The sequence below is a fragment of the Dermochelys coriacea genome, chromosome 2, assembly GCF_009764565.3.
Source record: "Dermochelys coriacea isolate rDerCor1 chromosome 2, rDerCor1.pri.v4, whole genome shotgun sequence".
In the NCBI taxonomy this organism is placed as follows: domain Eukaryota; kingdom Metazoa; phylum Chordata; order Testudines; family Dermochelyidae; genus Dermochelys; species Dermochelys coriacea.
In genome coordinates this window covers 148,913,885-148,940,769 of record NC_050069.1, presented here as the reverse complement: position 1 = coordinate 148,940,769, position 26,885 = coordinate 148,913,885, and the positions used below count along the sequence as shown (strand labels likewise).

At 42.5% G+C, this 26,885-nt stretch overlaps 1 protein-coding gene across 4 annotated transcripts in view; it reads left to right on the top strand.

Moving 5' to 3' along the window:
• LPCAT1 (lysophosphatidylcholine acyltransferase 1) overlaps positions 1-26,885 on the top strand; it is a 175,611-nt gene that overhangs the window by 58,968 nt on the left and 89,758 nt on the right. For all 4 annotated transcript variants that reach the window (XM_038389224.2, XM_038389225.2, XM_043508503.1 and 1 more), the window contains exon 9: positions 5,508-5,590. In XM_038389224.2, the coding sequence (XP_038245152.1) occupies positions 5,508-5,590 (83 nt within the window). The remainder of the gene's footprint in view (positions 1-5,507; positions 5,591-26,885) is intronic.

Sequence of the window (26,885 nt, the reverse complement as noted above, 5' to 3'; positions counted from 1 at the left end):
ATTGTCCCCTTGAACTCGATTTTAAATGGGGTTTAAGAAAACATAATCTGTTCAAATTACTCTTTCAGAGTGTATTCAATAGTTTAAAAAATTGAGTGGATTTTCAAGAGTTTAGCTTTGGTTTCATTCTCTTCCCATTGAAATTAATCTGAGTTTTACTATGGACTTTAATAGAAGCAGAGGTAGGCCATTCTGAGTACTTCTTAAAATGCATGGGATTTTGCCCAAAGCCCATTGGAGAGTTTGGTGCTTCAGATAGCTTTGGCTAGATGATAAATTGGCCAAACTTATTAAAGTAACTCCTCACTTTTCATCCCGTTGTTTCACTGTTACATTGCTGATCTATTAGAGAACATGCTTGTTTAAAGTTGCACAATTCTCCCTTATAACATTGTTTGGCAACCGCCTGCTTTGTCCACTGCTTGCAGGAAGAGCAGCCTGTTGAAGCCAGCTGGTGGGGGCTTGGAACCAGGGTGGGCTGGCAGCACCCCATCAGCTCCCCTAAGTTCCCTCTGCGGCAGCCGCCCAGCAGGCTATTAATTGCCGGGCAGTTCAGGTGTCCCTCCCACTGCTGCCATCTGCTGCTCCTGCTCTTTGCCTTGGAGCTGCTCCTGGGAGCCTCCTGCTTGCTGTGCAGAGAGTGTGGGTGATGTCAGGGTGTCCCCCGCTCCTGCCCCCTGCTCCTGTACCCCATCTCTGACAGGGCTCAGGATGGAGGGAGCTTGCTGGCAGCAGTGCTGTCTCAACTTGCTGATCTACTTAAAAAGGCAGTGTACTTAGAATGGGGTCAGCATACTTAAAGAGGCAATGTGCGTCTCTCTCGCACACATGCACGCACACATGTATACATGGTGTGTGTCTGTCTCTCACACATGCACCCCCCGGCACTTTGGAAAGTGGAGGGAGTTGTGCGCTCCATTGGGATAGTGTGGGTTCATCATCACATTCAATTTCCACAGGGAATGTTTGCAGCCACTACCATGCATTTATTGTGTCTCCACCCTCAATTTGCGCTGCCTTGTAGAGTGAGGCTACATTAACGTGTTAACCCTTGAGGGCTCAACAGAGTGCTAGTTCATCATTTAGCAGCAAGGCATTCCCTGGGAAATATCCCACCCTCTGACTCCACCACTTCAACCAAGTCTGGCAAAAAAAAATTTCCCTGGAACCTAACCCCTCCATTTACATTAATTCTTACTGGGAAATTGGATTCACTTAACATTGTTTCGCTTAAAGTAGCATTTTTCAAGAACATAACTACGTTAAACGAGGCGTTACCATACATAGCACCCAAAAACTCTAATATTGGTTACTGAGACACTCATAGTGAAAGGTCTTGCTCGTAAAGAGTCATGCATCCGATGAAGTGAGCTGTAGCTCACGAAAGCTTATGCTCAAATAAATTTGTTAGTCTCTAAGGTGCCACAAGTACTCCCTTTTCTTTTTACGGTACTCTGTTGCAGACTACCAGACCTATTTAATTAAATAATTTAGTCATGTGGAATATCTTCAGCAAAAATTTAGTGTTCAAAAAAGTTGCTTTAGCAGGTATAGGCTGGGCCGGGCCTGGCCTGGCCCAAGATCTGGATGGCCTTTGATGCAGGCAATACAGTGGTGAAAGCTGTGAATGAATGCCCATAGATACTCATGTCTATTTACTTCAGTTTTTAGGAGATCCATATGCTTTTATGCAGCATTTTCCCTTGGCCTCCATATCTGATGCCTAGTTTGGGCAAGGTATCTTGCAGCCTTTTTTATATCTTTTAGAGGAAGTAAAGATGTTATAATTCTTGTTAGCTAAAGATACTAGGCCAGATTCTTACAGCTAAACTACACAGAACACAAGCCAGGGGGATGGTAGTGCAAAGGATGTGTTCAGTTAATTTTTGTATGTTCTGAACAACTTGCAATGTATTTGAGAGCTCTTGGGCTACTTTCACCATGCTGAGCTGCAATGGCCACGTGGGGAAGAAAACCGTGGAGGACTGAGGTAGGAGTCTGACCACTCTCTTCCCTGGCTACACTGGCAGAAGGGATAAGGGGGTTGTAGATTAAAAACCCCTAGATCAGCTCTGGGCTATCAAAGGATCATCCTCGTACTGGCCTGTTTGTTCATATTGTGATTGTCTAGTCTGCCCTTTTTTATAACTCAGGCCATAGGACTTGGTTGTATTAATTTCTGCTTCAAGTCCAATAGCTGTAGTTTAACTAAAGTATTTCTTTTGCAAAACCATCTAATCTTCATTTTAAAATTGCCAGCAGTGGAGAACTGGAGCTTACAAAGCTGTTCCACTGATTAATTGCCTTCCCTGTTTTTAAAAAAGTAAAAAAAAAAAAAAAAAAAAAAAAAGTGAGCTTTATTTCTCATCTGAATTTTTCTGGCTTCAGCTTCCATCCATTGGTTCTTTTTATACCTTTGTCTGCTATATTGAAGAGCCTTCTGTTATCAAATATTTGTTCCTCAAGAAGAAACACATAGTTTGTGATCAACTCACCCGTTAACCTTCTCTTTGATAGACTCAAGCCTTGGGCTTCAGCTTTGGCCCTGGGCGGTGGGGCTTGAGCTTTGGCTCCAGGCCCCAGGAAGCCTAATGTCAGCCCTGGTGACCCCATTAAAACGTGGGTCCCCACTTTGGGTCTCAACCCACAGTTTGAGAACCGCTGGCTAGGATTAATAGCAGGCTGACAGGCCTATATTTATCCAGATCTTCCTGCGTACCCGTTTTAAATATTGGCACATTATTAGCTTTCTTTCAGTCCCCTGGAATTTTCTCAGTGTTCCAATAGTTACTGAACATCAACATGAATGATCCAAAGTGCTCATGAGCCAGCTCTTCTAAAGCTCTTGGGTGCAAGTTAGCTGGATCTGCTGATTTAAGTGTCTAACTTATTAGTGGCTGCTGTTTAACGTCAGACTTAGTTACTATTAGAATGAAAAGTATTTCTTCATATGCTATATACTTCTGCTTCTGTCACAAATACAGAACAGAAATATTTATTGAACACTTCTGACTTTTCTGCATTATGATTGACAATTCTACCATGTCTGTCTAGGAATGGACCAGCACCGTTGTTAAGATTCCTTTTTGGTTTTGATATACTTTAAAATAAATAAATAAAACCTCCTTTTTGTCCTTAACTCTGCTTTCCATAAATTTCTCATTGTGTCCCTTTGCTGGTTTACACCAGCTTTAGTAACACATTATATCAGAAGCCTCATTGGATTTGACCCAGCAAATCACTGGCCTCCCACTCTCTTTAAAAGTTGAAATGTTGTTTAATCTGGATTTTTAGTATAATTTTAATGTGTGAATTGACTGAAATTTCAGAGCCATTGCTTTCCACTGATAAAGGAATTGATGTAGAAGATTTTAGTATGAGAAGAGGTACTAATGAATTGAAAGAAAACTGTAGGTTACAGCTACCAGTACCACAGAGATCCCCAAAAAACTTTGTGTGAGGAAGATGTATGGTTCACTGCACTGGTAGCTCAAGAATGAAATCCAGTGATATACCTTCAGAGCACAAGCATTACAAGGGTACTTTGGTCATAAATTGTGTACCTCTGACAAGCAAGTAATTTTCTCATAAGTCACTTTAATATTCTTTTGTCATACTGTTCAATTTTCAGTATTAGACACCTGTTGCAATCCAGATAAGTGAGGGATTGTCACCAGCTGCCCTGCAACCTTGGGTGCCTCACAATGCTTTGATGTTGTAGCTCCCAACGTGGGCCACTCACAGAAAGCCTATTAGCATGCAGGTCACACGCTGACTGTGTATAGCTGCAGCCCTGATCAAGCAGCTCTGACCCTAGCAGCCTGTCAGCAACACCACCGATCACGCTCTGGCTTCCACCAGCCTTGGTTACTACTTGCCGGTTGACCCCCAACACACTCCTAATGCCAAATTTTTCCAACAATGAGTGTTCTTCACTATCCAGGCCACTCCCGGATACTTCAGATATTAAAGGTCAGTTGCCCTTTAAAGGGTCAATATTCAACAGTTTGCCACTTTAACTGGAATTTCCCAAACAGTTCAGTTTAAATACAGCATTGGATTGGTTTGGATTAAAAAAGTTAATTTATTGTAAAAGAAGATAGGATTCAAAGTGAATTCAAGTATACAGTATTAAAGTCAGAAATAGGGTACAAGAAAAATAAAGATGAAATTTTTTTTCATAGCTAAAACTTAATCTAAATATGGTTAAAGGTAAAATCCTTACCATATGTTTCCAGCAACATGGCTGACCAAATTCTCAGGTCAGGATCTCCCTCCAAAATCAAAGGGCTGGTTCCTTTGTTGTCTTTGGTGAAAGAGAGTGAGTTTGAGGTTTTCTGCCATTTACTACAGACTAACAAGGCTGCTACTCTCAAACCTCCTATAGTCCAGTTAATCTTTGAAGTGGATTCTTCTGAGGGTTACCCCTTAAAGCAAAGTTTATTCAACAGTAAAGAAGGTGACATGGAGTCTGGTGATGAAGGAGGGTCCCATGCTCTTTCTTCTCACTTGTGTTTGGTGAAATACAATTTTTCTTTATCTCCTGCCATTTCCTCTGCCTGCTGTCTCACAGACCCTTTTTACTACTTTATATATAAATTGAGGTCAACACACATTTCTTCGTTCAGAAAACTTCTGCCTGGGCAGGGCTGCATGGTTTTGAACATGTGCTAAGAACATCAAGCCGGGAGATTTCATAACTTTACATATGTTGCTACATACATTTCACCATGATATTATTAGCCAGCGAGTTAGTTTTCACAAGGTATTTTGTACAAAGATTATTGTTGTGAATAGGAAGTGAGTATGTGGTGCTTTCGGTCACAGTACCCAAAAAGGGAGAAAAGCCAGAGACTCCATGATGTCCACTAAGATCTTCACTATTACTAATCGGTTTTATGTGAAAGGTGTTTGGATGTTGGGATAAGCAGCAGTTTATAATCCTAAAATAGATAATGAAATCAGTAAGTATGCCTAATGAATTAGAACCATCTAAGTTCTCAAAACAATATATGGATCACTATCAGTATTGGTGTGGTCACTGCTCTTCCTGGTTATCCACACAGCCAGGAACAAATGAACCAGGAACCAGATAATGGAGGATTGAAAGATTAGAGGTATGGGAAGGGTCCATAAAACAAAGGTTCTCTTATGAAATGGTGTGCAGAATGAAGATGAAGAATCATTGAGTTTGTGAAAACAGTTAATATCTTCCTGCTCCCAACTCAGAAGAGGAAATCAAACATCACTTAATCTGTGTCTGTAAGGTAGAAATAAGCAGAGTTATAGCTGTATGGTTATCTATAGCATTTGGTGTGGCTTTTCTTAACTCAGGGTGAGAAGATTTAATTTTCTAAATTTTATTTTTGATTGATTGCTTTCAACTTGATATTGTTGCAGTCCTATAAATATAAGTAGCAGTTCTATTTAATTTTTCACTGTAATGTTATAATACAAATGTTTTAAAATGTTAAATATTTTGATATAATTTAGTTTTCTATGTACAGTTCCTACCTGTTTATATACCTTCAGAAGAGGAAAAGAAAAACCCATCTTTGTATGCAAATAATGTCAGAAGTGTAATGGCAGAGTAAGTATGCTGATAATATATTGGATTATAGACTAGAAATGGGTGCTTGATCAAAAAAGTATTGAAGGTTATCGGTATTTGCCTGCCTGCAGATAAATGTAGCTTATATTTCAAAATGATGTATTTAAAACTTCTTACATATTTTTAACTTTTCTTTCTGATGTATTTTGTTATTTGAGAAAAGTAAGAAACTGCAATGATTGGCAGAAAGCAAGTACTATAGCAACATTATACTGCCTTTATTATAATTCCTTTAGCTCTCTATATACCTCAGATCTTAACATAGTACTTATCACATTTTGTTATGGTGTAAGAACTTGGCAAAAAGAAATAGTGACTATAACTTGAAGTTTAGCTTTGTAAGAGAACTTACTTGTTTAAAAAAATTGAGGAAAAATAGATTACACCTAGGATTATAAATGTATATATCATTTTTCTGTCGGACATTATTTCATATGTAAAAATACAGAAATCTAAATAGAGATTCATGGTAGTGAGCTCAGTCTGCCTTAATGATACAACATTGATTAAATGTGAAACACTGTTTCCAAACACAAATAATGTTGTACAGTTAAGGACTCATGATTCATGAAATGCACAAACTTTAACACTGTTCCATTATGTTTATGCACTGATAGTGTAGGTAGTAATATATTGAAAATTTTTGTACCATCTCAGCAGTACACATATAGCACCTTATAATTTGTACATAATTTCCCTGTCATAGTCCAGTGTTTTTTGACTTAAACTTGTAATACATGGGGGTCTTACTTTCTATATATTTATCTTAATTTGGTCAGCAACCTTGTAATTTACATTTAACAGGATATTTTTATGTCCTTCTATAAGGACATAAAATATATATAAATAATTGGGCTCTCTTAGGATTATATTGATGTATGTTTTTAATGATTACTTATTTGATGGTATTGCTAACATAGAAATGTATCTGATATCTATTTTTCCTGTGACTTTCCTCAAACTGTCTTAAGGAAGTTCAAATATTACTTTATCTAAATACTGGATGTGTCCTAAATGTTTCTAAGCTGTTACTTTAATTTGACATATGAATGTGTAGAATTTATACCCAAACACTGATTTAAAGGTTGTATATATTTCTAACTAGACAAAAAATAAAATGAAAACTGATTTTTCCATAAAGTTGCTATAAAATGTATGCTTTTCCATGAGTAAGTATAAGAAAGCCATAGTATATTTAAGATGTATTTATTAAACAAAATTGAAGTGGGGACAACTATTGAAATGTCATTTGGTAATGTAACTGTGAATCCATATGTATGCCAGCACAGAGGGTTAAATCTCTCCCCCTTGCCCTGTCAGAGTTAACTCTGTTCTTGGGGATCTCCCTGGCAGGTGTCTCCTGAGGTCCCGGGGCGGACTCCTCCTCTTGCTTCCTGGAGTCCTACAGGGGTACTCTGAAAGAGGTCTACCTCCATTTCTGCCTGGTGTGGATGATGCCACAGTGTTGTGGGAAATCTTTTTTGCTTACTCCCTCATTCTGCTTGTCTGGATGGCTGGAAATGGTGGGGGATGGAAGAGTCTGAGTTTGATTCTCAGCACTGCTTTCTGCCTGGCTTTGTAGAGAGAGACTGTGAGCTGTAGCTCACGAAAACTTATGCTCTAATAAATTTGTTAGTCTCTAAGGTGCCACAAGTACTCCTTTTCTTTTTGCGAATACAGACTAACATGGCTGCTACTCTGAAACTTGGGTGAGGTTGTTCTTCCCTGGTACTGCTTGAGTTTGCCTTGGCCCTGCAGAAGGGTTAAAAGATGGAAACCTACTTCTGCAATCTTCTTGTGATACCTATTACCTCCTCCCCAGTGCTGCCTGATATTGCATCTGGTTCCCTGTTGTTTTGGGAGGGGGCATTCAGCCATACTGACCAGTCTCATTGCCATCCCCAGCCCCACAGAAAGGTATGTTGGGTAACCACTTGTCTCAGCTCGTACTGAGAGGATCATCTTTCCCCAGCCCAAATGGCACCCCTGTGCTTGGTTAACAGTTCTCCCCAATGTTTTTCACAGTCCTGGAGATGGGACTGAGGATCTACTTTATCCTTTCCCCTTCCAGTACCACTTTGTTCTCTACTCTGCCTCCTGTAAAAGGTTGGGAAGTACAAATTCTCCTTTGCTGCATGTATTCACTGTGTTCCCCTAATCCCATGGAAGATTCCTTCCCCTTGCTCAATTCCACCTTGTCAAGGATATTCCCCAGTCTTTGTGACTGTGTTAGTCAGTTCCCACTTGTATGTAGCTAGAATACTGTATTAAGGTAACTGTCAGGCACACATACTTGTATCAAGGATGTACTACTTGAAGGGAAGTTAATCCAGGCATATTTTTTGTGTGCAAATTTGAGTGCTGACATCTGGATGCATACTTTGCAAGCATTAATACTTGAGGCAATTATCAACTGCCTGAACAGGTGTTAATGCTTGAAAAGTTCAAATACAGGTGTCTGCATTCTCACAAGTGAACTCTTTAAAAATCATAATAATATATAAGTATTCATATAGCCAGCATCAACAATGTGGAAATAAAACCAAATCAAATGAGGTTCACTTCGTCTCCATACAAAGGAACTAGCCTCTGTCTCTGAAGCACCCTCCTGCAACAGAGTAATGGTCCCTGAAGTCTCCTGATGTGATTTTGAAAAAACAATCATATTGTGTGTGTGTGTGTGTGTGTGTGTATTTGTAACATTTTGACATCTAATTTTATACAAATCAGTAAGCTTTGCTTTTTCCTCGTTTTTTCTGCTTTCTTTAGTCTCTTCACATTTTCTTCTGTTTTTTTAAATTTTCCCACCGATTGATGTTTCTCTCTCTCTCTCTTCTCTGAAAGTACTATCTGCACTTCAAAATTACAGGGTTGGAATCCCAATTTTATAAATTCCCCCAAAATGATTGTAGTTCGGTTTTACAAGCATAGACAGCTGTGAACTGTGATTTAACCATGTTCTTCACTTGTGCTACAACCCTGCAAAAGTTCAAAGGCTCTAGCACAGTTTAAGGTATCTATACTACAAGACCACAGTTAATTGTCAGGGAAGTTACCATGCTATAAATGGGTTTCCTCCCACAACATGATGGATTATGTATTTTAAATGGGTTCTAAATTTTTCCCTCAAGCTATCCTGTCTACCTTTACTCCCACTATCTTCCTCTGTCTTCCTCCTCTCTGTTGCACCTTTCTCCTTTGCACACACTGCAACTGCTCCTAAACCAGTATATCTCTATTCTCCAGCCTCTACATCTCTTCCCACTCCCTAAACTTCCCCTAAGAGGTTTTTACTGTGACAGGTGGCTAAGAGTGTGTACCTATCTGCTGTGCTTCTTTCCTTTGTTAAGAATGGAGCAGATGAGTAGGTCACAGCAGGCCCTGCTAGTGGGAGAACAGAACAGCAGTGTTTTTAGAAAAATATCCTGTGCTAGCAGGTAAGCCTTTGGAGACTGTGAAGAGCAGCACTTTGTAAATAACTTAACTGCTTATTGATGGGGAAGTATTATGGAGGACCACCCCAAAGGGCAAGCAGTGGGTGCATTGTCATCAGTATTTTAAATTACTTACAAAGTGGGTAAACATTAATCCCATTTGACAGATTTAATTAACACTCAGAAACAAATCTTCCATTAATTTTAATGGAAGATTTCCTCTAACTCCCCTAGGTAGCTTTGAAAATCTCAACCAGAGATTTGAAGCAGTTCACTTATGTGCTCTCGGATCTAATCTAATAGATATGAAGTCTTGGCTCAAATATCAGGTCTACAACAGATTTTCTACATGACTTTGGGTGAGTCACTTAACTTGTATGTCTTAGTTATTCAGATTTAGTAGTATTATTTGCATACAGCTTATGGGAGTGTTGAAAAGCCTTAATAAGTTTTGTGAACCGTAAAGGAATATTAAAGCCACTCTGTGGAAGAGGTGGGAGCAGTGCTCAAGGCTTCCCGGCTCAGCCCTGTTCTCATTCTGTCAGGCCAAGAAAATATTTTTGGGCAAAGATCAGCACATAAAGAGAATTATCCATTTCCCAAAACCGTTCCTGAGCTTGTCTAGAATTTTGGACTAATTAGAATAGCTCTGGGCACCAAAATTAACATGACACATACACGCACAGCACATCCAGACTCCTGTTAAAATGAAAAGGCAATTTTTGCCTGGGTGTCAGCACTTCGTAAATTTCAACAAATTTTTCTGAAGCTTAGCAAAGCATCTGCTGCACCTACAGTATCTGTAGGTATTTTTATTGTCAAATTTGAAATGTAAGGTTCTACTTATTGCAGTATGCCCCCAAAATGATCCTTATAACTTCTGAAAATAGTTATGAGAAGGTGAAAATGCAGTTTTCCCTCAAAAAAAATAAAAAATAAAAAACCACTTACTTTTGGGCTTGTGACTCTTAAGGCAGCTGCTGCTCCTATAGGAGAGTCCTATTAAATAGAATTAGTTCATTGTTTTTTGAACAAGAGTTGCTTGGACAAAAAAGGCTTTAACAGGTGTGCCTTGGATGGCAGTAAAATATCTGGACAATATTTCTTCTGCTGTTTAGGTCTTGGTGAGGATCACTTCCTTGCTAAGTGCCTAGGCAGTCACCACGGCATGTTCTCATACTCATAAAGATATAATTGTCTACTGGCCTTCCTTCTTATAGGAATCATTGAAGGCTTCATCTTTGGATCCACCTGCTTTCGAACTGAGTATCACTAGAGGTCCAGAAGATCAACTTCTAGATCAGTTCTCAAGTCAACCTTGTTTAATGTGGCTTAGGTGCAGGATGAATCATCTTGACTGTAATGGCTTCTTCAGTACTTGCATAATCTTGAGTGCCAAAGTCTTCAGTGTTGACTGAACCCTCAGGGCATTTGGCTACAGGAACTGGTGGCAGTCCCAAGGTTTCTGTGTCATGGATCCATATGATTAGTTAGGGCTGACGCTTTCCTCTATAGAATCTCAGAGAAATCACAATCTTCCTCCTCCCCGTAAAGCAAAAGGAAGAGACATGGCTCTGTTGACTTTTCAACACCATCTGGAAGAATGCTTGTCTGTAACATTAGTAGAGGTTCCAAGAAGCATCACTTTTGAAGTACTTCAGTGGATCAGCAGTTGCCGCATAGACTACATCAATGAACTCTGTGTCCAGTAACCACTCCAGATCCAAGTAGTGGTCAACTCCTGTTATGGACTCTCTAGTAGAGATTACTAACATGTTCAAGAACCTGATAATTCTGAATTTTCATATTGTTTTAGACAGGAGAGTTTTCTGTGCTGAGGCTGGTATCCAAGAGCTATCTGAGTTGGCTTAGCTACCAAGTGGGAAAGACCTTGATATTGCCCTAGGTAGTTCTTATGTCAGAGCTCCTCCACCTATAACGATAGCTCCATCCAGGACAGAAGGGAATGTCTCCAATGTGACACCCACTGGGCTTTGATAATGATCTATATAATTTTGCACCTGGGAGCAAGTGGCCTTATGTAAAAGGTCACCTGAAATGCCTGCATCTGTTTGCTTCTCCTTTCCATTCTGGCTGCAAGTTCTCTCTGTATCCCTCCACTTTCTCCCGTATTTTAAGAGGCAGCATCTCTTCTTCTTGGTATCAATATGGCCTATAGGATACTGAGGGAGATGTACATGATTCTACTGATGTCAGAATTTGTGTGCATCTCCTGATGATTCTGTGAAAGTAACAAACTTGTCATTGCCAGATGATTGCTATGAGTTTCACGGGCCATTGTGATACTTGAATGAGGCATTTGGACATGACCACTGTCCTGGAAAAAACTTACTCTTAAACTTATTTTAAAATGAACAGAAAGAAAGGATTATACTTCCAGTTCTCAAAGAACTGTTTGGACTGTTTACAGAGTTCCGTCTGACTTCTTCATTGGCCTCTATGGAGGCAAACCAAAGTGAAGTACTTGTCTAAAGTGTGGTAAAAGCTTTTTGAATGTTTCTACCAACATCCTCTATTGGGTCTTTACTGGTTTCTGCTGCTATTGAGGTCTGAAAGTCTCTGGGACTGGCCATCTCCAGCTGCATTTATTTCTCACTATAATAATGTGCACCATTCTGCCTGAATAGGAATAAGGACAGAAAGATTTATGTATGGGACAAATTGACCTCAAAATCAACTGAAAGGACCTCCACCCATGCTTCATGGGGGAGCAAGAAAATGGCATTTCTTGTCCTTCTCTTCCTCTCCCTCCAGCTTTGATAAGATACTACAGTTCTTCTGTAGGATAAACATATAGTGCTTGTATTCTTAAAAGCGGTGCTTCTTGATGTTGAACTACTTATGGAAAATATTGTGTACAACCCCAAACACTTAATGTACTATCTTACACTAAATTTATCACAAATCATAATCCTCAGCTGTATTTCTATGTAGGTCCAGAGTTCTTTAGGGTACTGACAAAGTTGCATCACTTAAGCCTTTTCAGACCAGTGTACAAGAGCTTATTTAACATTCTTACTCTTTCCATCTGTTTCATTTTCTGTTCCGCATCTTTGCAGCCTTGGTTATGCTGCAAGGTGACCACCAACAACCTCCCCAGTCCAGGATCTTCCCCCACAAATGTATATCCTGTATGGCACAGTCATCTCCTGGACAGTACAAATACGTTGTCTGTTATTCCTTTAAGGGTATAATATACACACAACTTGGTAGCCCAAATGGAGTTACCCACACACTTTTTAACTTGAACCCACTGGATTGGATAAAACAATAAAACAAGTTTATTTACTACAAAGAGAGCTTTTAAGTGAGTACTAGTAATGAGGCGTACAAGTCAGAAAGGTTACAAGAAATACAAAGATAAACCTCTTACTGGTGCCTAACTTAACAAATTATATTAGATTCAAAGCAAAGTTTTCTCAGCATGTGCTTTCAGCAGTCTCACTGACCAGACTTTTTAGGTCAGGACCGCTCCCCTAGCATCCAATGGCTGTTTTCTTTGTCTCTTCAGATGCACTGAATGCAATGGAAAGGGAGAGATAAAGGTGCCTCTGGGTGTTTGTCCATCCTTGTTATAGTTTCAATCCCCTTCTTGAAAAATATTTCCAGCTGAGAACCAGGAGCCAAAGAATCTGTGAAGAAGGATATTCCCTGCTGATTTTTTTTCAGCTGTTTAACTTGCTTTGTCTTCCCTTCACTGCTTAAATGCAATTAAGGCAAGTACATATTCCTTTGATTAGGACAGAAATGTTTCTCAACTTGTGCCTGGGCAGAGCTATGGAGTTTGGAACTTGTGTTGTTAACACCATGCAGGGGAATCTCATAACTTCACATACAATGTTGCCACATACATTTTAACAGGACAATACTGACCAGCAAATTATGTTTTTAAATGATACCTCACAAGGCATATTTTGTACAAATATTATTGCAAAGGTGTGTAGGGAGTGAATGTGGGTATATTCTGTCACAGCAAGTTTTGAAGGCAAGACATTTAAATAAAACAGAAATGGATAGCTGAGCAGATCTCTGGGATTGTTTCAGCAGGGAGAGGGGAAACTGAGGTTGACATCCTGATGTTTGAGCTTGAAAGCAGGGAAGTGGTTGCTGCCTAAGTGGGAGATAAGCAGCACTGTAGTATACATTTCTACTATTAAAATGAATAATAGTCTTCAAACTTGATTAAAATTGACATTTTACAATAAAACTTTCAAACTTGGGTGCCTTAAGCTAGGCATGTAGATCCATATTAGGGAACTATATTTAGATAACATTTTGGTCCTCAGCATATATGCAGATAACTAACTATGAATTTAGATTTTTATAAAGCTAAGTAAAATGGCCTGATATTTTAAAGGGTGTTAGGGACATGCGCTTCTTATTGATTCCAATCTATTTTGTGGTCCAAGGCAAGTTAAAATAGATGGAAGTTCTGATTTCTCATCTTCAAAAGACAGGCTGCTTTTTTAAGTGCCTGTGTATGGTTTTAGGTGCCTAAACTTAGGCACCAAAGAATGCAGAAGTTGGCCTAAATAATAAATAGTGCATTAACATGCACATGTGATTCAATAACAAATTTAGCCTACTAAATTCTGTTTGTTAAAGAAATAGGTGGGAAATGTTGCACCTCTGTGCACAGCACTCACTGAAAACTTCAAAGATTCAAAGCCCAGAAGAGATCACTGTGATCATCTACACTCTCCTATTTACACAGGGCATAGAACTTACCCCCAAATAATTCCTAGAGCATAGCTGGATGGATGGAGAGTCCACCACAACCCTTGGCAAATTGTTCCAGTGGGTGATTATCCTCACTGTTTAAAATTTATTCCTTATTTCTAGACTGAATTTGTCTAGTTACAACTTCCAACCATTAGATCATGTTATACCTTACTCTGCAGGATTCAGTACCCCCATTATAAATTATTTGTTCCCCGACTAGATACTTACAGACTGTAATCAAGTCACTCCTTAACCTTTTTTCCTCCTTCGAGTGCTTGTTCATGTCAATTTCATTCTAGGTGTGCGTGCATGCCCATGTGCGTGGCCGTCTGAGATTTTTGCCTTAGCGGTACCCATAGGGCCAGCTGTCGCGCCTTCTAGAGTGCAGCAGTGTATCAGGTGCTGCTGGCCCACACCCTCTCTGTTCCTTCTTACCGCTGGTGGTGGTCAGTTGGAGCACCTGTCTTGCTTGACAAGAACTAGCGGTTTTCCTTCCCTTGGACTTCGTGCCTCTTGTACAATTGTTGATAGCGTTAAGTAGTTAAGTGTGTGTTAATTAACAGTTAGGGTCCCAGTGGGGACTTTATCCCAGAGCGGGGCATGCCCCAGGCTCCCAGGTTTAAGCCCTGCTCGGACCACAGCAGGCCTATGTCTGAGTGACCCCCATAACAGCTGCCTTAAGTGCTTGGGGGAGTCGCACATTAAGGAGTGTTGCCGGATCTGCAAGAACTTTCGTCCCCGCACCCAAGAGGAGAGGGATATTCACCTCAGGGCTCTCCTGATGGAGTCCACCCTCTGCCCAGCTTCCAAGCCTTTTATGCAGGCCGCACCGAGCACCTCCGTGCATAGCGTGCCACTGGCACCATCCTCTTCCCGACACTGTTTGCTATTGCCAGTACCAAAAAAGATGGCTAAGAAGCACATTCTGGCACCAAGCAAGAAGGCCCAGGGTCAGGGGTCATCCAGCAAGAGACCCAGGCCTACCTGCCAGCCTTCTCCAGAGCTACGTGAGCGTGCCTCCACGACTGGGGCTCTTAGCCCCCTTTAAAGGTCCGCCAAAGACTCCTGGGAGCGCCATGGGACCCGCAACCCTCCCTGCACCATTGTTATTCCAAGCCCAGAGTGAGCGCAGAGAGAGCACAGGTCTCCACAGGCTCCTATGATGCCTTCGGTGCTGCAAGAACAGGCTAAGGTTCCCTGAGACAGCAAGCCAGCTGTTAAGATCCCTCAGGGCGGGGGGGCACTGCCAGTCACCGGACAAGAATCGATGATCTCCGCTGCATGGAGGATCTCGAGGCAGGTCCCAATCTCGTTGTTGGTCGCTTGGACCCTGCTCCCAGTCTCCTTGGCGCTATTCTCTGTCACGGGATCGAAGCCCCCCATACTATGATTGGCATTACTCACCTCCTCGCTGATTTACCACTAGATGGCAGTCCTGATCACCAGCACCACAGGAACACTCCTCATCTTATTGCCAGTCCCTCCAACGCTGAGACCGCTCTCCCTTATACAGTCACCAGTCAGTTACGCCTGGCCAATGATCACCGGTAGTTTCGACCAATAAGCAGAGTTGGGCATCAGTGGCCCCACCCTGGTTGCTGGAAGGTGGTTCCTCTGGCACAGAGGCTCAGTTCAGCCCATCACCCTGGTCTCAGTGACAGGATTGGGCACCAGAACCTGCTCCATCATCCACTGCACCAAAGTGGCAGCAAAGCGTGTGGCCAACACAGTGGCCATATTGGGGAACATGGGGCATTCTGGTGATGATAATGCCCCTTTCGCAGCACACCTCGGTGGCCACGTCGGAGGAAAGATCAGTGGTCTCACCGGCACTAGACCTAGTACCAGAAGGCCTTTCTGAAGTCAGGGTAGAGGATCCTGTACCCACCCCTAAACCTCCTCTCCAGTGGTGGCCAAACCCCCAGCACCTCTGCTGGCAGCCAAGTCTTCCTCATCTTCCCCAGATGAGGTGGTTGTGGGGCCTTCCAGGGCTAGCCCCCTGGACAACTTTAGGGAGCATCAAGCCCTTCTCTGGCGAGTGGCTGAGAACTTGGGGCTTGAGGTGCAGGCAATGACAGAGCAGGAGGACCCTTTTTCAATGTTGTCTCAACCTCCACGCCCACCCAGATCACCCTGCCCATAAATGATGGGGTCCTCAAGATTGCCAAATCGCTGTGGCAGACCCCATCCACCTCCCACCCACCTCGAAATGGGCTGAGAAAAAGTACTTTGAGCCAGCAAGAGGTTTTGAACACCTTTATACTCACCCACCTCTGGGCTCGCTGGTAGTGTCTGCGGCCAATGAAAAGGACAAGCAGTCCCCACCGCCACTACTTCCAAGAATAAAGAAGCCAAAGAACTCTATTTGGCAGGAAGCTTTATTCAACAGCCAGCCTACAAGGCCGGATGGTGAAACATCAGGCCCTGTTGGGCCGATATAATTTTGATCTTTGGGACAGTCTTCAAAAGTTCCAGGACGCTCTTCCTCAGTGTCAGGCTCAGGAGTTTGGTACCCTGATAGAGGAAGGGACCGCGGCTGCCAGATGTTCCCTGCAAATGGCATGGGAATTGGCAGACTTGACGGCAAGGGTGGTCACATTGGGTGTGGTCATGCAATGCAACTCATGGCTCCAGACAAGCGGCCTATCCCAGGAGATGCAGGTCTCTATTCAGGACCTCCCCTTTGATGGAGTTGGGCTCTTCTCTGATCAGATAGCCGCCAGGCTATGTGGGTTGAAGGACACTAAGGCTACCCTTTGCTCGTTGGGCATGCATACCCTACAGTCTCCCAAAAAGCCATTTCAGCCTCTGCTGCCGTTGAGGCCTTGGCAAACTCGACAGGGATCTGGGTTTAGCCATCGCTACCCTTCCTCCTCTTGCTCACCAGCCCAGCCTGGATCCACTAAGCACCCAGGGGGGCCAAAAGCAATCGTTTTGAGGGTGCGCTCGAGAGTGACACCCCAGTCATCCGGCTGGATCCTGCCCATCGTTTCCTCAACCGCCTTTTCCCTCCTGCTTGGCCTGGTTGCAGGTTACCTCTGACTGCTGGGTCCTGGACATAGTAACCCTGCAGTTTTTTGGTACCCTCTTTCCAACCCCCCTGCTCCTCGTCTCTCTTCAGGGACCGCTTTCATGAACAACTCCTGGTTCATCAGGTCAACAAGCTCATGCAGTTGGGGGTGGTTCCTCGGGACATGGAAGTCAGAGGATTCTATTCCCCATACTTCCTAATCCCAAAGGCCAAAGGGGAGCCTCAGACCCATCCTGGACCTGCGTGGCCTCAACAAGTCTCTCAAGAAGTTGAAGTTCCTCATGGTCTCCTTGGCCTTCATTATAGCCTCCCTGGGTCTGGGGAACTGTTGGGAACGCCACTCTTGACTTAAAGGATGCTTACTTCCATGTCTCCATATTCCCAGGACACAGACGTTTCCTGCATTTCATAGAAATGGCTGGGCACCACTTCCAATTCACTGTGCTGCCCTTTGGCCTGTCCTCGGCCCCCAGGGTGTTCACAAAATGCATGGTGCCGGTAGTAGCTTACCTCAGACGTCGAGGGATTCAGATCTTTCTGTATCTCAATGATTGGTTCATCAAGGACAGGTCTCAAGAGTAGGTGCATAGAAGCCTCAACCAAGTGCACGCCACTTGCAGCAACCTGGGCCTGTTAATAAACATAGAAAAGTCCACATTAACACCGGTCCAGCTCATAGTTTATCAGAGCGGTTCTCGACTCCACGTGAGCTAATGCCTTTCTTCTGGAAGCCCGCTTTCAGGCCATGTCGGATCTCATTGCCCACATAAGGAGGCATACGATCACTACGGCTCACACATGTCTGCAGCTGATGGGCCACGTGGCAACATGCACGTACATTGTCAGTCAGGTCTGGCTTCATCTGCAACCCCTGAAGATGTGGTTGGCAACGGTCTACGTTCCCAACAGGCACCCCCTGGACTGAGTGGTCGTGGTACCAAGCCACGTCCTCTTGTCCTTGGATAAGTGGCTAGACCCCAAGTCAGTGCTGCAGGGAGTTCCCTTTCTATCACCATCACTGTCGCTCATCCTTGTCTCGAACATGTTGGACCTGAGCTGGGGGCCCCACCTGGGTGAGCTCAACACTCAGGGCCTTTAGCTGCAGCACGATCTTGCCTTCCAGATCAACATCAGGGAGCTCAAGGCAGCATGCCTGGCCTCTCAGGTGTTCTTGCCCCCCCTGAAAGGCAAGGTGGTGCAGGTCCTCATGGACAATACAGCGGCAATGTATTACATCAACAGGCAGGGTGGTCAGCCAGGTCATCAGCCCTGTGTCGGGAGGCACTCAGCCTCTGGGACTTCTGCGTGCCATGCGGCATGTCATCCATCTGGTGGTCGCCCACCTTCCTGGAACCAAGAATGTCCTGGCAGATCACCTCATCAGCATCTTCTCGTCTCGCCACGAATTGTCCCTCCATCCAGAGGTGGTCAGCCTTATCTTCCAAAGGCGGGGGACTCCCCAGGTGGACCTATTTGCATCCAGATGGAGCAGGAAGTGCCACATATACTGTTCCTTGCACGGCAGAGACAAGGGATTCCTAGTGGACTCCTTCCTGAATCCATGGTCGGGAGCGCTGATATACGCCTTTCCGCCGGTGCCATTTGTCCACAGGGTCCTGCTCAAGGCAAAGCAAGACAAAGTATCTCTCATCCTCATAGCCCTGGCGTGGCCTCACCAGCATTGGTTTGGCATGCTGCTGAGTCTTTCGGTGGCCAACCCGCTGCAGTTACCTCCCAGACTAGATCTGTTGTCCCAGAACCACAGCAGCCTGGTGCACCTGATGGCATGGCTGCTGTGTGGCTAAGTACTGATGAGCGGGAGTGCTCAGCTGCAATCCAAAAGGTCCTGTTGGGCAGCAGGATACCTTCCACTAGGGCTACCTATGTTGCAAAATAAAAGTGCTTCACATGTTGGTCCTCAGACAAGCACATTCATCCAGAAGAAGCCTTACTGCAGGACATCCTGGACTATTTGTTGCATCTTAAGCTCCAGGGTTTGTCTGAGGGAACTGGGATTGTTTAGTCTGCGGAAGAGAAGAATGAGGGGGGATTTGATAGCTGCTTTCAGCTACCTGAAAGGGGGTTCCAAAGAGGATGGATCTATACTGTTCTCAGTGGTAGTAGATGACAGAACAAGGAGTAATGGTCTCAAGTTGCAGTGGGGGAGGTTTAGATTGGATATTAGGAAAAACTTTTTCACTAAGAGGGTGGTGAAACACTGGAATGCGTTACCTAGGGAGGTGGTGGAATCTACTTCCTTAGAGGTTTTTAAGATCAGGCAAAGCCCTGTCTGGGATGATTTAGTTGGGGATTGGTCCTGCTTTGAGCAGGGGATTGGACTAGATGACCTCCTGAGGTCCCTTCCAACCCTGATATTCTATGATTGTCTTCAGTCAAGGTACACCGGGCTGCCATTTTGGCGTTCCACCCTCCGTTTAAAGGCAGGTCGGTCTTTGCCAATCCCATGACGGGACGATTCCTGAAAGGTCTAGAACATCTGTACCTGCACGTCCAGGACCAGGTCCCCCCCATGGGACCTGAATCTTGTGCTTTCGAAGCTCACAGGCCACCCTTTTGAATCCTTAGCTGCCTTCTGCTTCTCTCCTGGAAGGTGTCCTTCTGGGTTGCTATAACTTTGGCCGGCAGATATCCTATATGGTCTTCTACAAGGACAAGGTCCAGCTGCAACTGCACCTGGCTTTTCTGCCCAGGTTGTTTCCCAGTTCCGTACGGGCCAAGTCATTTACTTACCGGTCCTCTGTCTGAAGCCTTATGGATCAGATGAGGAGTGCGGGTTGCATACTCTGGACATCAGATGGGCGCTGGCCTTCTACATTGACAGAACACGGCCATTCCATAAGTCAGCCCAGAGAATCTCATCTTAGATCGCAGCCTGCATCCGCTATTGCTATGAGCTGGCAAAACAGTGCCCCCACCGGGTATCGTGATGGCTCACTCGACTTGGGCGCAGGCATCTTCGGTGGACTTCCTGTCGCAGGTGCCAATCTAAGAAATTTGTCGGGCTGCCACTTGGCTGTCTGTTCATATGTTCGTGTCACACTATGTGCTGACCCAGCAGGCTCAAGATGACATTGGCTTTGGCAGAGCTGTACTACAAGCTGCACAATGATGAACTCTGAGCCCACCTCCATTGATACTGCTTGCAAGTCACCTAGAATGGAATCGACATGAGTAAGCACTCGAAGGAAAAACAGTTACCTACCTTTTGTAACTGTTCTTTGAGATGTGTTGCTCATGTCCATTCAATTATCCACCAGCCCTGCCCCTCTGTTGGAGTTGTCCGCAAGAAGGAACTGAGAGGATGTGGGCCGGCAACACCTGATATACCTTGACATGAGTGCCACTCTAGAGGGTGCCACAGCTGGCCCTATGGGTACCGCTAAGGCAAAAACCTCCGGCCGCACGTGGGTGCACGCACACCTAGAATGGAATCTACATGAGCAACACATCTTGAAGAACAACAGTTACAAAAGGTAGATAACCATTTTTTTTCAGCTAAATAGATACTCAAAGAGTACAATCACATTATAAGGCATATTTTCTAATCCTTTAATCATTATCATGGCTCTTTGAGCCTTCTCTAGTTTATCAAACTCCATCTTGAACTGTGGACACCAGAGCTGGACATAGTATTTCAGGAGTGGTTGCAACAGAGCTAAATAGAGAGAATAATCTCTCTATACTTGAGATTCCCATGTTTATGCATCTCAGGATTGCATTAGCCCTTTTGGCCACAGTGTCGCACGGAGAGCTCATGTTCAGCTATTATCCCCTCAATCCCTAAATCTTTTGCAGATTCATGACTTCCCAGGATAGAGTCCCCCATTGTGTAAGTATGGCCTACATTCTTTGTGCCTAGATTTATACATTTACATTAGCCTTATTAAAATGCATGTTGTTTGCTTGTGCCTAGGTTACCAAGCAATCCAGATCACACCTATCTTCTTCATTATTTACCACTCCTTCAATTTTTATTCATCTGCTAAGTTTATTAGTGATTTTAGGTTTTTTCCAGGCCATTAATAAAAATGTTACAGTCTAGGGTCAAGAACCAATCCTTGCAGGACCCGACTAGAAACAGAGCTGTTGGATTCCCTGTTTAGTTACCTTTTGAGATTTAACAGTTAGTCAGATTTTAATTCAGTTAAAGTGTGGCATGTTAATTTTATGTTCTATTTTTTTAAATTAAAATGGTATGCAATACCAAGTCAAACACCTTACAGAAGTTGAAGTATATTGTGTCAACACTATTACTTTTATCAACCAAACTTGTAACGTCATCAAAAAGATAGGATCTATTTCCATAAGCCCATGTTTATTGATATTAATTATATTGGCCTCCATTAATTCCTTATTAATCAAATCCTGTATCAGCCACTCCATTATCTTGCCCGGTGTCAATGTCGGACTGACAGGCAGAATTCAATACCCCAGATATCCCATTTACCCTTTTTAAATGTTGGCATGATATTAGCTTTTGTTTAGTTTTCTGGAACTTATTGAACATCAACAGTACAGGAAGCTCCTCCTCCATTTCTTTTAAAACTTGGATTTGAGTTATCCAGACCTGCTGATTTAAAAATGCATAAAATTTAGCAACCTCTGTTTAACATCTTCCTGAGATGCTAGTGGAATGGAAGGAATGTCGTCATATGAGATTACTATGATCTGCTTTTTCCCAAAGGCAGAACTGAAATATTTATTGACACCTGTGCCTTTTCTGCATTTATGAATGGTAATTGTACCATTTCCATTTAGGAATGGACCAATACCATTTTCAGGATTCTTTTTGTTCTTAATGTATTTTTAAAATACCTTACTGTTCTGGCCATAGATTTCTCCTTGTGTCCCTTTGTTTCTCTTATTAATTTTTCTTCAATTTCTAGCTTCTGATTCATACTCATTACTATGAACATTTCGTGATTTTTAACATGCCAATCACATGAATACTCCCACTATGGTTCAATAACAATTTACATAAATGAGTACTTTTTATTCATCTTTTTTATTATCCAGGTCTGCTAGCATTGGTATATAAACAATTCAATAATTTCTTGTCTTAATATCCCTTAACACTTTTATTCATTACATTTGATACCCTGAGTCTGAGTTGTGTGATTATTTGTTCTGTTTACCCACTTAACAACCTCTCCTTTTGTTTCCAGTTTAATGCCCTTTTGACTAATCTAGCTAGTCTGTTACCCAGAAGATTGATTGGTTCCCGTCTATTGACATGATGATTGTCTAAGCCTTTTACCACAGAAGGTGGCCTTTCGAAGTTCCCATAAAACCAAAACCCTTTAATGTATGCCACTTTCCTAGCCTTTATTATTTTGTCATCTCTTCTCTTCTCTTCGTCTTCTAGATTGGTCTTCCTTCCAAAGTCCCTGAAGTCTTCGTTTTTCTGTTAAATGCCATCTGAGGCAGTGCCATTCATGCTTACATGTGTCATAAACAGGGAAGCTTTCCCTGCTGGTTTTATGCTCCTCGCCAGTCTTTCGGTGATGTCTTGTCTTTGCTCCAGGAAGACAGTATACCATCCTGCTGTCCTTTTACGCTTTGCAGAGTGTTCTCTTCACTCTTTCTAACAGTCCCAATGAGAATAATCCATCGTCTTTGGACAACATTTGGACATAGTTTCTATCTGGCTGTATCTGAATGGAAACCAGTGCAAATGGCTGTGATTTAATGGAGGGCTTGTGATGCAGTCATTTTTTAAAATTAGAAATGGAGTGAGATACCTGTATTGGTTGTGTTTGAAAATCATTTGGTTATTTATTACATTGTCTGTTACACTAGGATGATTTTAAAATTAAAGTAACTGAATTCTCCCCTTTTTTAGTTTCAGAAACAATACATCTTTGCATGGTAAAAAATGTACACTTAAAGACATTTGGAATTTTTGTACTTTTAGTTTTATGTAATAAAATAAAGTATTTTAGTATTTAAAGTTGCAAGTCTCTGACTTCACTGAAAGCCAGGTGACTGAGTTATTGTTGAAGCTCTCTCTAAGCAAGTGGCTCCTAACTTTTTTGAGGCAAATCCCCCAATTGCATCTCCTATTTTGCTCCCTGTTTTCGCTTGGCTTCTTTTCCTCCTTTGTATTTTCTGAATTTTTAATTCTTTTTTTTCCCCCTATTATTAAATCTGTTGCCCTCTTTTGTTTTTTGTTAAAACAATGCGGAGTCCTGTGGCACCTTAAAGATTAACAAATTTATTTGGGCAAAAGCTTTCATGGGCTATAACCCACTTCATCAAATGCATGGAGTGAAAAATACAGTAGGCAGGTATAAATATACAGCACATAAAAAGACGGGAGTTGCCTTACCAAGGGGGGGAGCGGGGTGTCAGTGCTAACGAGGCCAATTCAATCATGGTGTATGTGGCCCATTCCCAACAGTTGATAAGAGGGTGTGAGTATCAACAGGGGGAAAATTACTTTTTGTAGTGGTTTTTTTGGTTATACATGAGCAAATTTTGCAGCCAATTGTAGGCAAGTATTTTTCAAGGAACTGCTTGATATGCAAATCTGTTACTAAAGTTACAGTGGCATGTGGGGTGATTCTACATCATGCAGCTGTCCTCATTATTTCTCCTCTTTGCACTCATGAATTAGAATGGGACCCCAGACTTTGGAAACCATGCCATAACTTATTCCTTGGTGCAGATACGGTATTAGAGTGCTCCTCATTAGTATAGCTCAACAGTGATCTGTCATATGAGTTGCGATATGTATCCACCAAAAGGCTGAGGTGGTATGTATGTCTATAACACTTATTTTTAAACTCTCTCTATTATTTTGGAAAAAAAGGACTTTGGAGATACTGTAATAACGAAGTATGTTTCATAGATGTCATAAAGCAAGGCCAGAAGTAAGCATTATGATCATCTAGTCTGACTTCAATGACACAAGCCGTTGAATTATGCCACTGTTCAATTTTAACAGGAGTTAAAGGAGTAAAGCGTAAAACATTGAAAGGGCTACACACAAATCTTACCAATAATAATTCTCAATAATAGTCAGGGATTTCAGTTATCCCCATATTGACTGGGTACATGTCACCTCAGGATGAAATGCAGAGACAAAATTTCTCAGTACTTTAAATGACTGCTTCTTGGAGCAGCTGGTACAGGAACCCACAAGGGGAGAGGCAATTCTCGATCTAGTCCAAGAGGTAACTATAACAGGACCGCTTGGAAATAGTGACCATAATATAATAACATTTAACATTCCTGTAGTGGGAAGAACACCTCAACAGCCCAACACCGTGGCATTTAATTTCAGAAAGGGGAACTATGCAAAAATGAGAAGGTTAGTTAAGCAGCAATTAAAAGGTATAGTGACTAGAGTGAAATCCCTGCAAGCTGCATGGACACTTTTCAAAGACGCCATAATAGAGGCTCAACTTAAATGTATACCCCAAATTAAAAAACACAGGAAAAGAACTAAAAAAGAGCCACCGTGGCTTAACAACAATGTAAAAGAAGCAGTGAGAGATAAAAAGGCATCTTTTAAAAAGTGGAAGTCAAATCCTAGTGAGGTAAATAGAAAAGAGGAAAAACACTGTCAAATTAAGTGTACAAATGTAGTAAGAAAAGCCAAAAAAGTGTTTGAAGAACAGCTAGCCAAGAACTCAAAAGGTAATAACAAAATGTTTAAGTAAAAGCAGGAAGGCTGCTAAACAACCAGTGGGGCCCCTGGACGATCGAGATACAAAAGGAGCACTTAAAGAAGATAAAGTCATTGCGGAGAAACTAAACGAATTCTTTGCTTCAGTCTTCACGGCTGAGGATGTTAAGGAGATTCCCAAACCTGAGCCTTTGTAGGAGACAAATCTGAGGAATTGTCACAGATTGAAGTGTCATTAGAGGAGATTTTGGAATTAATTGATAAACATAACAGTAACAAGTCACTGGGACCAGACAGCATTCATCCAAGAGTTCTGAAAGAACTCAAATGTGAAATTGTGGAACTATTAACTATGGTTTGTAACCTGTCCTTTAAACCAGCTTCTGTACCCAATGACTGGAAGATAGCGTGACAGACTCAAACCAGTGGGGTACAGGAGACTGGTAGAAGGCAAATATACTGGCCACTGGATGAATACTTTTCTGTTCCCTGAGTGACCAGAGCAGGGTCCTAGAGCAATCAAGAATCTGCTAGAACCAATTAAGACAGGCAAGCTAATTAAGACACCTGGAGCCAATTAAGAACATATTAGAATCAATTATGTCAGGCAGACTAATCAGGACACCTGGTTAAAAAGGACCTCCCATCAGTTAGGGGAGGGGGTGCAAGGAGCAGGGAGTGAGAAGGCGTGCTGCTGCAGGATTGAGGAGTACAAGCGAGATCAGGCTTCAGGAGGAAGATCCTGCGGTGAGGATAAAGAAGGTGTTGGGAGGAGGCCATGGGGAAGTAGCCCAGGGAGTTGTAGCTGTCCTGCAGCTGTTACAAGAAACACTGTAGACAGTTGCAATCCACAGGGACCTGGGCTGGAACCCGGAGTAGAGGGCGGGCCTGGGTTCCCCCCATCGCCCTCAACTCCCTATTTGAGACGAGAGGAGGTGACCTGGACTGTGGAAGCCCCTGGCCTATCCCCCGACCCAGTAGGAGGATCAGCAGACACTGCGGGGCTTGTTCTCCTCCCTTTTCCCATATTGGCCAGTGATGAGATTAGCTGAGTGAACGGCAGGTTTGAGCCACCAGGATGTGACCAACCTGAGGGCTGCCGTGAATCTCTGAGGCAAGCAAATCCTCCAATAAGCGCAGGACCCACCAAGGCAGAGGAGGAACTTTGTCTCAATAGCTAATTTAACGCCAATATTTAAAAAGGGCTCTAGAGGTGATCCTGGCAGTTATGGACCGGTAAGTCTAACGTCAGTACTGGGCAAATTAGTCAAAACAGTAGTAAAGAATAAAATTGCCAGACACATAGAAGAACATAAATTGTTGGGCAAAAGTCAACATGGTTTCTGTAAAGGGAAATCGTGTCTTACTAATCTATTAGAGTTTTTTGAGGGGGTCAACACGTGCACAAGGGGGATCCAATGGACATAGTATACTTAGATTTCCAGAAAGCCTTTTACAAGGTCCCTCATCAAAGGCCCAAAAAATTAAGTTGTCATGGGATAAGAGGTAAGTTCCTTTCATGGATTGAGAACTGGTTAAAAGACAGGGAACAAAGGGTAGGAAAAAATGGTAAATTTTCAGAATGGAGAGGGGTAACTAGTGGTGTTCCCCAAAAGTCAGTCCTAGGACTAATCCTATTCAACTTATTCATAAATGATCTGGAGAAAGGGGTAAGCAGTGAGGTAGCAAAGTTTGCAGATGATACTAAACTACTCAAGATAGTTAAGACAAAATAGACTGTGAAGAACTTCAAAAAGATCTCACAAAACTAAGTAATTGGGCAACAAAATGGCAAATGAAATTGAATGTGGATAAATGTAAAATAATACACATTGGAAAAAATAACCCCAACTATACATACCATATGATGGGGGCTAATATAGCTACAATTAATCGGGAAAGAGATCTTGGCGTCATCATGGATAGTTCTTTGAAGACGTCCACGCAGTGTGCAGCGGCAGTCAAAAAAGCAAAGAGGATGTTAGGAATCATTTAAAAAGGGATAGAGAATAAGACTGAGAATATCTTATTGCCCTTATATAAATCCATGGTACGCCCACATCTTGAATACTGTGTACAGATGTGGTCTCCTTATCTCAAAAAAGAAATACTGGCATTGGAAAAGGTTCAGAGAAAGGCAACTAAAATGATTAGGGGTTTGGAACTGGTCCCATATGAGGAGAGATTAAAGAGACTAGGACTTTTCATCTTGGAAAAGAGGAGACTAAGGGGGGATCTGATAGACGTATATATAATCATGAGTGGTGTGGAGAAAGTGAATAAGAAAAAGTTATTTGCTTTTTCCCATAATATAAGAACTAGGAGCCACCAAATGAAATTAATGGGCAGCAGGTTTAAAACAAATAAAAGGAAGTTCTTCACACAGCACACAGTCAACCTGTGGAACTCCTTGCC